We start from the raw sequence: 13,661 nt of genomic DNA, 5'->3' as shown, positions 1-13,661 counted from the left end.
TCATTAAAACGAGTTAAGAGAAAAGTCTGTTTATTGTAGGATGTTTATATTAAGGGTTGCCACTTTTTCTTTTTCTTGATTTTACCTCTAGAAAGTTCACCCTAAGCCCTTGGTCGGCAAACTGCAGCTCGCGAGCCACATGCGGCTCTTTGACCCCTTGAGTGTGGCTCTTCCACAAAAGACCACAGCCTGGGCGAGTCTATTTTGAAGAAGTAGCGTTAGAAGAAGTTTAAGTTTAAAAAATTTGGCTCTCAAGAGAAATTTCAGTCGTTGTACTGTTGATATTTGGCTCTGTTGACTAACGAGTTTGCCGACCACTGACCTAAGCAGATTACTTTGCTCATCATCATTCTGTACTTTGGTGAATTAGAGTTCCATATTCAACAAATTGAATGTATTTTACTTGTAGTACTGTGAGTGCGATTGACTTGATTCAGTATGCTCCCTTTATTTAGTGCTCACCCATGAGCATTAATAACTTGATTGCACTTAATAACTCATAAACTAGCAACCATATGCAGAATAAATACTAAGTAGTACACACTAAATTGTATCTATATATCAGCACCTAATACAGTGATACTTTTAGAAGAGCTAAACTGGTTTGGACTTTTTTAACCCCCTCCTTTGAATTTTGTTGTTTCCCTTGACTGCTGTAGTTGTTCACAGTTTTAGTTTACTTTTTTCTAGAGAAGTTGTTCCTGACAATTATTTGTGAGCTTTGTGGCACCCTCCTTTTTTTTTGTTCCTTTGTGTAATACATAATTTTATTTTGCCTAAATTGTGTATTTGGTTTGTGGGAGAATAATTCATTATAGATTTAACTGTTGTCTTTTGCATGTTTGTTTATGATATACTTGAATGTTGGGTGTTATGAAGAGTTGTGTTGTGCACCTTCTGATTGAAGACTAACTGGAAAATGCAAAAACAGCATCTCCATATTATTGAGTTATTTTCTAGATTGTGATTCTGAATACTATTATTTTTTTTTAATTCCCCTGTTTTTAGAACTGAGGTTCGTCTTGCCATACAATCTCTATGAGAAAGTAACAATATATGTAGGTTTAAAGGGTTTGGTTCATGGAAGAGCATCTTGTTTCCTGCACTCTACCCTCCGAGCTCTCCACTGTGTTCTGCCCTTTATAAAGGGATAGCGCGTTTCCCTGGATATAGGCCTTGCACCGCACCACTTTTTCTGAGATGGTGCTTGCTTCCTATGTCCTATTTGTTTATATTGGGTGGGGAATGTCTGGCCCTTGGACCGTATAAGGCCCGAGAAATCATTTGGTCCATCCCCGACAAGGTATTAGGGGTGAGTTAATTAAATGTTTGAACAAATATAGCAGGCTAATTTTTAAGTTGGTAATTTTGTATAGCCTATGAATGATGTTGTAAATATCCAAATGGCCCTTGGCAGAAAAAAGGTTCCCCACCCCTCGTTCATAAGATCACCCATCAAAGGCCCATACACACATAATTTAGAAATATAGATGTGATCATAGTAGGTACAAACTAACCTGAATGTTTATGTGGTAACATTACGGTTCTAACCTGTAATATTAAATCCCATTCCTTCGTATTTTTTAAAAATATATTTTTATTGATTTCAGAGAGGAAGGAGAGGGAGAGATAGAAACATCAATGATGAGAGAGAATCATTGATTGACTGCCTCCTGCACACCCCTACTGGGGATCGAGCCCACAACCCAGGCATGTGTCCTTGACTGGAATCGAACCCAGGACCCTTCAGTCCATAGGCTGACACTATCCACTGAGCCAAACCAGCTGGGGCAATAATTAAAATTTTAATTTAGTGATTTTTGTATTAACCCCTGCAGTGAGCTAGTAAAATGTCAGCATTCAAGTGACCATGTAGTTCCTCTTGGCTCAGATATAGGTAACTGGGCTAGATAAACATTCCAGTCCACATACCCTCCTGCTGGTGCCATTTATAAACAGACTGGACCAGCAGACAGGATAGAGTCAGGTGAAACTGGCTACAGTAATGTGCCTCTAGTCATGAATTGGAGTGAGGAAAGCTTAGATCTGGAATGTCCACCTTTAATCTTTTCATTTATATGAGTAGTAAAATGGTCAGCTACAAAAGAACAAGTAGATATACAGAGTTTTGCTTTATAAGCAAATAAAATATGCATTAACATTTGACGTATAGTTGTTGTATACATGGCTAGTTAACAATAAAGAGCAAACAGTTGTCACAAATGTCAGCAGTTACTGTACTTTTATACTTCCAAATCAGTTCTTCTATTTTGTCACCTGAATGACTATTTTTCTATGATAGAGAAAATTCCAACTACATACTTCCTGCTGATATACTTGTTAAAAGACAACAACTGTAATAGTTGCCAAACAGAACTTGTCCAACCCTATATAATAAGGAGGTAATATGCAAATTGACCATCACTCCAACACACAAGATGGCCGCCCCCATGTGGACACAAGATGGCCGACAGGGGAGGGCAGTTGTGGGCGGTCAAGCCTGCAGGGGAGGGTAGTTAGGGGTGACCAGGCTGGCAGAGGAGGGCAGTTGGGGGTGACCAGGCCTGCAGGGGTGGACAGTTGGGTGGTGGGGAGACCAGGCCTGAAGGGGAGGACAGTTAGGCGTCGATAAGGCTGGCAGGGGAGTGGTTAGGGGGTGATCAGGCTGGCAGGCAGAAGCAGTTAGGGGCAATCAGGCAGGCGAGCGGTTGGGAGCCAGCAGTTCTGGATTGTGAGAGGGATGTCCGACTGCCCGTGTAGGCCTGATCCCAGGATCAGGCCTACACGGGCAGTCGGACATCCCTCAAGGGGTCCTAGATTGGAGAGGGTGCAGGCTGGCCTGAGGGACCCCCCTCCCCCCACGCACGAATTTCGTGCACCGGGCTTCTAGTCTTAATAATCTGTTTTTCTTTTAAAGTATAGCCAGCATAGTGAGAGTATAAGGAAACAGAAATTTTGATGGCATTACACATTTGCACAATTTTGAGGGGAAAGAGTTTGGCAATCATGAAAACTCCCTTTAAAATGCTAATAGACATCCCTTTTAACTTTTGAGGGAATCCATCCTAAGGAGAAAAGAAATTATACCTGGCAAAAAACTACACATAATTGAGGCAAAATTCTTTTAAAATAGTGAATATTGGAAAAGTCCAAATGTCCAACTTTGGGATGAATTTACTAGCTGAGGACATTTATTGGTTAAATATGATAAAATTATTTCAGAAAATATGATTTATATGAAATGCTTATAGTTGTATGTATGTTTAAGAGCAAAATTAGGGCACAGAATTATACAGCCAGTGTATTATAATTTTTTTGGGGGGAAACAATATGTAAAGAAGAAAAGGAAATATAAACATATTAACATTTGCATAGGGTTTTGGTATTGTAGTATTTTTTCTTACATTTCCTCTATTTTGTTTTTTGTAAGTGCTCGGTCTAGCTCTTCAACATCAAAGATCCCCCATAGGATGTTTCCCCCTATTTTCTTTGACCTTTTCTAAAGTCTTTAAGCATTTGATTGTGGAACTTTTTTGTTGTTGTTCAAGCATGTTTTTATTTTTCTTGGACAATATACCCGTGAGAGGAATTGATGGATCATATTGTAATTCTAAGCTTAATTTGTTTACTTTTCAATTACAGTTGATATACAATGTTATATTAGTTTTAGGTGTACAGCATAGTGATTAGATATTTATATGACTTCTGAAATGATCCCCCAATAAGTCTAGTACCCACCTGGCAGTATACGTAGTTATTACAATATTTTTTACTATTTCCCTGTGCATTACATTCCCGTGACTAATGATTGTGGAACATTTAGAGTAAAAAACTTTGGGTCTGTAGAGACAGAGTGGAAATGGATTTGGGGTCAAGGTTGTGTGTGAGGATGGGAGCAGAGATAGCATTTTTTAGGGTTTTCTGATCTGAGGCTTAAATATAGGACCTGGTATAAATCAGGTTTTCCTTCTAGACTATGGCACTGTATTGTATAATAGTTAAGCTTTGCTCTCCAGACCCCCTCTGGTTTAGACATCCAGTATCATAACCATGAGGATCAGGGCTCATTTTCTTGTTCCTGTCTTCTCTGTTTGTAGAATGACCGACTCCTGAGGACTAACTCCACCTTTGAGAACACAATTTCTGTCATCCCAAGGGAGGGCACTCCCTGAAACAAGCAATATTCAGAAAATGGTGGTTTTGTGATCTCGTTTTTCACATGGGAATGGTGTGTGGTCTCATGAATAACCACACCCACCCCTGCCACTGCTTGTCTTTGTCACCGAATTACTATCATTCTACTCTGGAATCTCCTTTCTACCTCCCAAACCTTAATTACCCTAGTGAATGTGTGGGATACTTGATTACAGAGGTAGTCTTTATATCAGACTTGCTCTTACCCCTGAAAAGCAGAGATGCTATTTAGGCTGTCAGGCCAGACTTCAGTATTGCACAGATTTAGGTTGATCCCTTTTGCTTTCTACTTTGTGAGTCAAAAGCTGTCCCTGAAAAAATATTTCCTACATATACATTTACAGATAAATGGAAATATTTTCTAGCATAACCCTGATTCAAGTTCTATTTTTGTTTTTCCAGGAAGATTTAAGTCATATGCTTTTTCTGGATTCATAGATTTTCTGATGTGTCAAGATACATTATAGTAAAACTAGAGGCCCGGTGCATGAAATTGTGGACTGCGGGGGGGAGTTCCTCAGCCCAGCCTGCGCCCTCTCACAGTCCAGGAGCCCTCGCTCCTTACCGGGAGCCCTCACTTCTTATTGCTCACTGCTCCTTAGTGGTGCTGCGGAGGTGGAAGAGGCTCCCACCACCGCCACTGCGCTCGCCAGCCTTGAGCCCAACTTCTGGCTGAGCGGCACTACCCCTGTGGTAGTGCACTGACCACCAGGGGGCAGCTCCCGCATTGAGTGTCTGCTCCCTGGTGGTCAGTGCACATCATAGCAACCAGTCATTCTGGTCCACTGTAACGGTTGCTTAGGCTTTATTTATATAGACTAGAGGCCCGGTGCACGAAATTCGTGCACGGAGGCGGGGGTGTCCCTCAGCCCAGCTTGCACCCTCTCCAATCTGGGATCCCTCTCACAATCCAGGACTGCTGGTTCCCAACTGCTCGCCTGCCTGCCTTCCTGATTGCCCCTAACCGCTTCTGCCTGCCAGCCTGATCACCCCCTAACCACTCCGCTGCCAGCCTGATTGATGCCTAACTGCTCCCCTGCCAGCCTGTTTGTCCCCAACTTTCCTCCTCTGCCGACCTGGTCACCCCTAACTGCCCTCCCCTGCAGGGTTGATCGCCTCCAATTGCCCTTCCTTGCAGGCCTGGTCCCTCCCAACTGCCCTCCCCTGCTGGCCATCTTGTGGCCATCTTGTGTCCACATGGGGGCAGGATCTTTGACCACATGGGGCAGCCATATTGTGTGTTGGAGTGATGGTCAATCTGCATATTACTCTTTCATTAGATAGGATAGAGGCCTGATGCACGGGTGGGGGCCGGCTGGTTTGCCCTGAAGGGTGTCCCTGATCAGGGTGGGGGTTCCCTTGGGGTGTGGGGCAGCCTGGGTGAAGGGCCTGTGGTGGTTTGCAGGCCGGCCACGCCCCCTGGTGACCCAAGCAGAGGCCCTGGTATCTGGGATTTATGTATCTTCTACAATTGAAACTTTATAGCCTGGAGCGGAGCCAAGCCTCCTCGCTCTGTGGCCGGCAGCCATTTCTCTTGGGATTGATGTATCTTCTATAATTGAAACTTTGTAGCCTGGAGCAGAGGCCTAGGCCAGCCATGGCTGCAGAAGCTTTGCTTCCTCCATTGCCGGGGGCAACCCTTGCCTCCTGCTCTTTCCAGCTTCGTAGCTGCCACCATTTGTGTTTGGATTTGTTTACCTTCTATAATTGAAACTTTGTAGCCTTGAGTGGAGGCTTAGGCCGGTAAGGGCAGGAGGAAAGCTTAGCTTCCTCTGTTGCCGGGGAAACCCAAGCCTCCCTCCTGCTCTCTGTGGCTGTAGCCATCTTGGTTGGGTTTATTTGCATATCTGCTCCTGATTGGCTGGTGGGCGTAGCTTGTGGGTATAGCAGAGTTAGGGTCAATTTGCATATTACTCTTTTATTAGGTAGGATTGCATTCTGATTTAACAAATATTTATTGAGCACTGGATAAATTAGGTAATGTCTTCTTCCAGAATTGAAAGATTAGTAGACATAAATCCTTCCTTCAGGCAGCCCAGCATACACTTACATAGAACCATAGATACACACAGTGTGGTAAGTGCTATAAAGGATTAGCACAGAAGAGAATGGTCAACCTGGGGGCAGTGAAAGGAAGGACATCACCTCCATTTAGTTAGGAGAAAAGAACATAGGAATACGTAAGGCCCAAAGGCATGAAGTAAGACAGCATATTTGAGGTGTTAGAAGTACTGTTAATCACTTAAATGTGCAGTGGGAAGAAGTGGAGGGGTGTGGAATTGGGGAGATGAATCTGGACAGATAAGTAGGGTCAGATTACAAAAGTAACTGTGGCATACTCAGGAGTTTGGCCTTTATTATGAAGGCCAAAGTAATTATTGAAAGTTCCCAAGTAAGGAGTTATATGATCAGTTTTTGTTTTCCATGTAGTATTCTACCTGTGATGTGGCAGATGTACGAATTGGGGAGGAGAGGAATGGAACTTATGACAGGAATAGTGCAGGCAAGGGATCATGGAACTAAACTCCAGGTTTTGGCCGAGAAGGAAAGCTGATGACAGGCTAGGGAGGTAGGATTGATTGGTACGATTTAGTGAATGCTGAAACGCCAGCAACGGGAGGGAGTGAGGGTGTAAAGTCAGAAGTTTCTAAGGAAAAAGAAGTTTTAAGAAGGGGAAGAAGAAAATTAATTTTGAACATGATTTTAAGCTGCCCTGTAATGCTATGACTACAAATAAAAAGAAAATGATAGTTAAGTCCAGCATTTATATACACAGAGGTTTACGTGTGAACCTTCTTTAGAGTAAACGTTAGTGAGAAGTGCCAAAACAATGCTAATGACCACTTCAGGGATATTTTCTGACTGTTTGAGAACATTCTAAGCTCATGTGCAATAACTTGAGATAGATGTAAGCACTGATGATAGCTTCTGTCCTTGGCTGACCGAACAAATTGAGAATATAAGCAACATTCCAGCCAAAAATTGACATCTCTAGAATATCCACCTGCAACTCTTAGGATATTCCTGGACATAAGCTTGGACTATGTCATCTAATTAATAGTATTTAAATGTAATGATTTTTAAAAATTGTACTTATGAATTAGTGCCAAAATCATGGACTTTGCTACAATTTATAAGGCTTATGAAATCAAAACACTTTTAAAACCTTGCTAATAAAGTGTCTTAATATTTCATGCACTACTAATACCACTTTGTAACACAGCTGAAACAGAATACTGATGTGATTTTTTGTGTACTGTTAGTGAACCAGAAGCTCACTCTGCCTTCGCTTTATTTTTTACCATATTCTAACTGTTCGGTAGGAACAATAGAATGTAATAGTTAATGGTCTCTGAATGAATCCTTACTCTCTTAACAGCTGTTTTCCCATTTGCTAATTTAGATAATAAAATACAATTATATATGCATGGCACCTGGTGAAGACCCTTCATAAATACTATTTATCTTGAAGTCTTACTTTTAAATCTTAATGTCTTAAATCTTAAATCTCTAAGCCACTTGGCTGTTTAGCTTTTTTTCTATTCATGATTTACTGCAGAATTTATTTAGGGAGGAGTATATAATGAAAAAACAAAATCTCCTACCTCACTGCTTATTGATTTCATGGGCAAATCTCTCATCCTTTCTCCCCATCCTTCCTAGTCTTCATTCTCCTGGATTCCACTCATATTCAAGTAGTTGTGAGTTTTTCCCATTGGTGAGTTTCTAGCCATCTCTGTGAGCTTAGATTAAGCTGAAAACTATAAATGTGTTTAATAACAGTTGCCTGTTGGAAAAATCATGAAGTTAAATGAAAGTCTTAAAAGGTAACATCTTTTCACTTCTCACTATGGTTAGTTTCAGGAATGGAAAGGTTAGGTGTTCCAAAGAGGGAAGGAGCCATGAGGAAAATCAACCTAGGTGTCTAATCAACTTTGTCTATTAAACAATTGAAATATTTCCTAGGCACATGCTCTTTGTGAGCTCACAGTACTTTACTATAGAATGTTCATAAGTGCCACATGGAGCCTAAGAGTGGAAGCATAAAATGCAAAGAATAAAAGACATGGACTAAGTACTAGAAACCTGGGCTAGAAAACAGTTATATAAGGTTAAATCCGTTTAACCAAGACCCCAATAAGCCTATATTCATTTACTTTATTTAGTGTGAAGGTTTCTTAACATTCTGTATTACATGCATAATTGTTTAAATACATTAGTGACAATTGCTACTTTGTGATAAGCTCTGATGGATATTGTCTTAATCACCCTTGGGTTATCAGTTTACTAGAATTTTACTTTTCACTTTGAACTTGGCTTGCATTAAAAAGCAAAGCTGATAACATAAAGAGATTTTGTTATGTGAGTGTTTTGGTTTTAAGTATGACAAAAATTAAAGGACTGCTAATGGAGACAGACTGGGATTTTCTAAAGCTTTCATTTAGGTGGGTTATTGCTAAGTGGCAAAGAATTAGTAATTTTTTTTAGTATTTAATTCATACACTGGGTTTTAAGCATGAAGTTATTTTTCATTATTACATTTCAACTTTCTTATATTACTTTCAGTTTGCTTTTTATTTCCTAAGTAGTTCCTAAAAACCTGCAAAAGATTGACAATTTGTATGTGGAGATTTAAATATACTACAAAAATGTATTAAATGTCACTTAATTTATCTTGGCCTAAATTATCTTGAGTGAAGCAGTTGAGTCACATGGCTTCCAAATGCTTTCTTCAAACTAAAGTTTGATTCTATTTGTAGAGGATACTTGTGCCACAGCTAAATTTTACATGTACTAGGAACTTTAAATAATAGTACATTACATAATTAAAGTGAAAAGAAAAATAATAAAGGTTAATATGTTTGAATTTTGATATTTCTTTTGTTTAAAAACATACATTTGACCTTAGCTAACAGTCTGGGATTTTAAAGGTGTGGAATGTGATTTTGAAAGATTATAGAGATCTTTTGTTTGTGTCTTGCAGCATGCTGCCACTAGGAGAATAACTTCTTACACCTTTTCTTTTGCTTTTAGGATTTTCTCATTCGGCGTTTACCTTTGGTATAGAAAGCCATATCAGTCAATCAAACATAAATGGTGCCCTTGTCCCACCTGCTGCATTGATTTCTATCATCCAGAAAGGTCTACAGTATGTAGAGGCAGAAGTTAGTATTAATGAGGTAAGGAATATTTATTTCAAATATTCTTACTCTTGAATCTGATAGCTTGTTTGCTCATTTATTATCTGACTTCAGCTTCTCTGGGTTAACGATTGAAGGGTGTTGTTCCTAACGTAAGGGTCAGGCTGCATAGGCAAGGCATGTTGTCTCCCAAAGGTGAGGACCGCTATCTGTAGCTTATTTCACTATAAATGGTTTTATAAGTAAACAGTAAGAAATAATTTTCTTTAAAACAACAGCATTGATGGTCTGAAAAAATCAAAATTTCAGATTATTTGGTTATACCTGATGTTGGAAGGCAGTTCATAATTAAAGCTATTTCTTGATACTAGTGCCTATTTAAGGTCCATATGTTGGTAGTTTAACTCAGGTGTCAGCCAGCTTTGTCCCATAAACCAAATCCTGCCTGCTGCTTATTTTTATAAAGTTTTATTGGAACACATTCATGCTCATTCATTGACATATTGTCTGGCTAATTTTGTGCTACCATGGCAGAATTGAGTAGTTGTGACAGAGAACTTATGGTTTGCAAAGCCTAAAATATTTACGATTTGGTCTTTTACGATTTGGTCCAGCTGAAAATTTTCATATATGGACAGGATTTATGATATGTGGAGCTTTTGCCTTATTTTCATTTCAGAGATTAATATGTTCCCCTTTCCTTTCACAAAAATATGTGAACAAATATTTTAACAAGTATTTTAAAAACTGAAGCATCCATGGTTTCCATATCAGTATTTATTACTGTAGTTACATAGTTTACTAAAATTGATTTTATTGTCTTTGTTTTCCTCATCTGTAACTGATAAATTTGCTAATACTAAATTAAACGTGTTGTCTTTTAGCACTTTCCCTCCAAAAATATCCTTAACAGAGGGTGATAAACAATTTCTAGCAGTAGCCAGAGATGAAGTCTCATTTTATCTGAAAAACTTTGTGTAAATTTAATATAGTAAATTTTAAATTTTGTGTCTGTGTCGGTTTTAATATTTATTTTTAAATTATTTATAAATTAAAACTAGAGGGGGGTGTCCCTCAGCAATCTGGGACCTTCTCCAATCTGGGACCCCTTGGGGAATGTCCGACTGCTGGTTTAGGCCCACAGGGATCGGGCCTAAACCGGCAGTCGGACATCCCTCTCACAATCCGGGACTGCTGGGTCAAACTGCTTGCTTGCCTGCCTGCCTGCCTGCCTGCCTGCCTGATTGCACCTAACTGCTTCAGCCTGCCAGCCTGATCACCCCCTAATCACTCCCCTGCCAGCCTGATAGACGCCTAACTGCTCCCTTGCTGGCCCAATCGCCCCCAATTGCCCTCCACTGCCTGCCCGATCTCCCCCAACTGCCCTCCACTGCTGGCCTGATCGCTCACAACCACCCTCCCCTGCCGGCCATCTTGTGGTGGCCATCTTGTGCGAGGGTGTGACGGTCAGTTTGCATATTACCTGTTTATTCTATAGGATACTTTCACCTACTCCTCAAATACTCCATTACACTCGACAGTTTAGAAAGATGTGCTGTGTTTGCAGCCTGGAGCCCCGCTCACATACTGCAGATTGTCAGGAGTGTGTGGTCATCTGCTTCACATACACATCGTGTTGGCTAATTTGCACTGTTTCTATTTCTGACTTGCTCTGTGTTTGTGTCTCTCCTTGTGCTCACTGGAGAATTTTTATTCATTGTGAAGTCCCTAATATCCATGAGAGGAGCTTTGGAAAATTATAGCAAGTCCTTAAAATTAAAGAGCAGCAGCCTGTGAGTTAAGATGCTTCTCAACTGGTAGTACACATAAGACTCCCCCAGGGAGCTTTTTGAATCAATTTCTGAGCTCTTCAGAGATTTTGATTCCGTAGGTTTGAATCTACATTTCTAACAAGTTACCAGGTGATGTGCTCCTTGCATCACACTTTGAGTAGCACTGGTTAAGAGATGCCAGCTGCTGTTGACCAGTGTGTAACTTCAAGTCTTTAAACCCGACTGTGCTTGCTTGCACTTCAACATTAGTAAAAGGAAATGTCGTATGGCATAATATATGGAGTCTTTCTGTTTTAATAAAATCACAAGAAACTTTAAAGTCCAATAAAACTATTTAAAAGTTTTTGGTTTTAAAGAAGTAGTTTCTATACTGTGGTACCAACTCTCTTATTGTGTGAATGATTTTATTTTGGTCATTGCTTTTGACTAACAAATTTTTGGAATATAATTTATAAACCTTTCTCTTATCTGGGCCTAATTTTATTATTCCTTTCAGTATTTCAGCTATATATGTGCAACATATAACACTAAGAACCAGGTGAGAAGGAAAAATTAAACAGCTATTGCAGTTGCGTCTTCAGTTTCCTTCTGACTACTTCTTACGCACATTCAGAAAATTATCTAAAAATATTTTGTCTTGGAATGAAGCTTTTTATTTCTGCTGTGGACTTGTATGAATACAAATTACTCTAAATATGGCACCTTTGATTTTTCTTCTTTTCCAAATCCAGGATGGTACCTTGTTTGATGGTCGACCAATAGAGTCTCTGTCACTGATAGATGCCGTAATGCCTGATGTAGTACAAACAAGACAACAAGCTTACAGAGACAAGCTTGCACAGCAACAAGCAGCAGCTGCAGCAGCTGCAGCAGCTGCCACGAACCAACAAGGATCTGCAAAAAATGGAGAAAACACAGCAAATGGAGAGGAGAATGGGGCACATACTATAGCAAGTGAGCTGAGATAGAATTTTTTAAAATTCCTTTGCAAAAGAAATGTTTGCTTCATAGGGATATCACCTCTTCTAAGCTGAAATAACACCATACTTATCATTTATGCCAACTTGTTCCCCTAACTCTTATCACACAGTTCAGATTTTCATTCTTAAAGCTCTGAAAGCGAGGTTTACATTCATGGATTTTATTTTGTTTCAAAAAATATTTACATGTTATTTTTCTATGGTTAAATGAGTTTTGTGTCTGCATTTGATTTCTAAATAAAATGTGTAATACTAGTCATTAACAAATACAGTGAAGCTCTGACATGGAGCTGTAAAGGCAACTCTCACGTTACAGAAATGATATCAGCAACCCCTACTGGCGGGAACTCAGAATAGTATTGGCATGGATTACATGTTCAAACCTTTTTATCACTTTAGTCATATTTGTGGGTCTAACCTTTTGCAGTCCTTCTCTACCCTCATCCTCTAACCCCCACCTCTAAACACACACTCAGACATATATATCTTGGCCATACTTGACGAAAGATAAGAATTCATTCTCCATGTAATAAGTACTGTGTAGTCAAGGTACACTCTATTTTATAAAGGAGGGATTTCCCCAGCATGTTGCAATATTACCTGACTGGAATTTTCCTCTTGTTTCCTGTGCTGCAGATAATCATACTGATATGATGGAGGTAGATGGGGATGTTGAAATCCCTCCTAACAAGGCAGTTGTGTTACGGGGCCATGAATCTGAAGTGTTCATCTGTGCCTGGAACCCCGTTAGTGATCTCTTGGCATCGGGGTATGTTTCTCAAAGTTAAACTGAAATGGATTTTTAAAAATATCTTGCTGAACCTATTACATTTTATAAATACATTACTTACGTTTTTTAGGTTTCTCTTGCTTATTAGTGTTCATTTTACCTCTATAAATCTTCATTCCTTCATAAAGTAACCTTGGAAGTTTTCATTAAACTCAAAATGGAGTTGTTTGGGGCCCTCAAAATGGAGACAGAGAATAAAATGCTGGAAATGGATATTCCTGATATTCTGGTTTTATTTGCCTTAGTAATTTAGGATATAATTGTGTTTTTTGTTTTTTTTTTAATTCTGGGATACTTGAGAATATTAAGAGTATTTAAAATATGTTGCATACTTTCTAGGTCTGGAGACTCCACAGCAAGAATCTGGAATCTTAGTGAAAATAGCACCAGTGGCTCCACACAGTTAGTACTTCGACATTGTATACGAGAAGGAGGGCAAGATGTCCCCAGCAACAAGGACGTGACTTCTCTAGATTGGAATGTGAGTATCACCGTACTGTCCATGGTGGATGTAATTACTAATTCACTTCTTTGAGCCTTAGACTGATGGCAGGGCTTGTCCCCTTTTCAGATATTTTTAAATTTCACTAACTAATGAGAACAACAGACTAGGAATCCTCATTCCCAAATATGTTAAAAACAAAGGCTGGCCCTTGAGCAGTCAGACCAAGGTTCAGCTTCCAGCTCTTCTGTTTACCTAACAGCAGAATCTTCGTAAGGTTGGTGATCGACTGCTTGCTTCCTTTTTCTCACATGTATAGGA

General features: G+C 39.7%; 1 protein-coding gene across 4 annotated transcripts in view; it reads left to right on the top strand.

Annotated features, from left to right (window-relative positions):
* The window catches only part of TBL1XR1 (TBL1X/Y related 1), a 167,654-nt gene that overhangs the window by 126,732 nt on the left and 27,261 nt on the right, over positions 1-13,661 (top strand). For all 4 annotated transcript variants that reach the window (XM_054713737.1, XM_054713739.1, XM_054713738.1 and 1 more), the window contains exons 4-7: positions 9,229-9,374; positions 11,860-12,082; positions 12,745-12,877; positions 13,238-13,379. In XM_054713737.1, the coding sequence (XP_054569712.1) occupies positions 9,229-9,374; positions 11,860-12,082; positions 12,745-12,877; positions 13,238-13,379 (644 nt within the window). The remainder of the gene's footprint in view (positions 1-9,228; positions 9,375-11,859; positions 12,083-12,744; positions 12,878-13,237; positions 13,380-13,661) is intronic.

Source organism: Eptesicus fuscus, chromosome 3 (genome assembly GCF_027574615.1).
Source record: "Eptesicus fuscus isolate TK198812 chromosome 3, DD_ASM_mEF_20220401, whole genome shotgun sequence".
NCBI lineage: Eukaryota > Metazoa > Chordata > Mammalia > Chiroptera > Vespertilionidae > Eptesicus > Eptesicus fuscus.
This window is presented reverse-complemented; position numbering and strand designations above follow the sequence as displayed.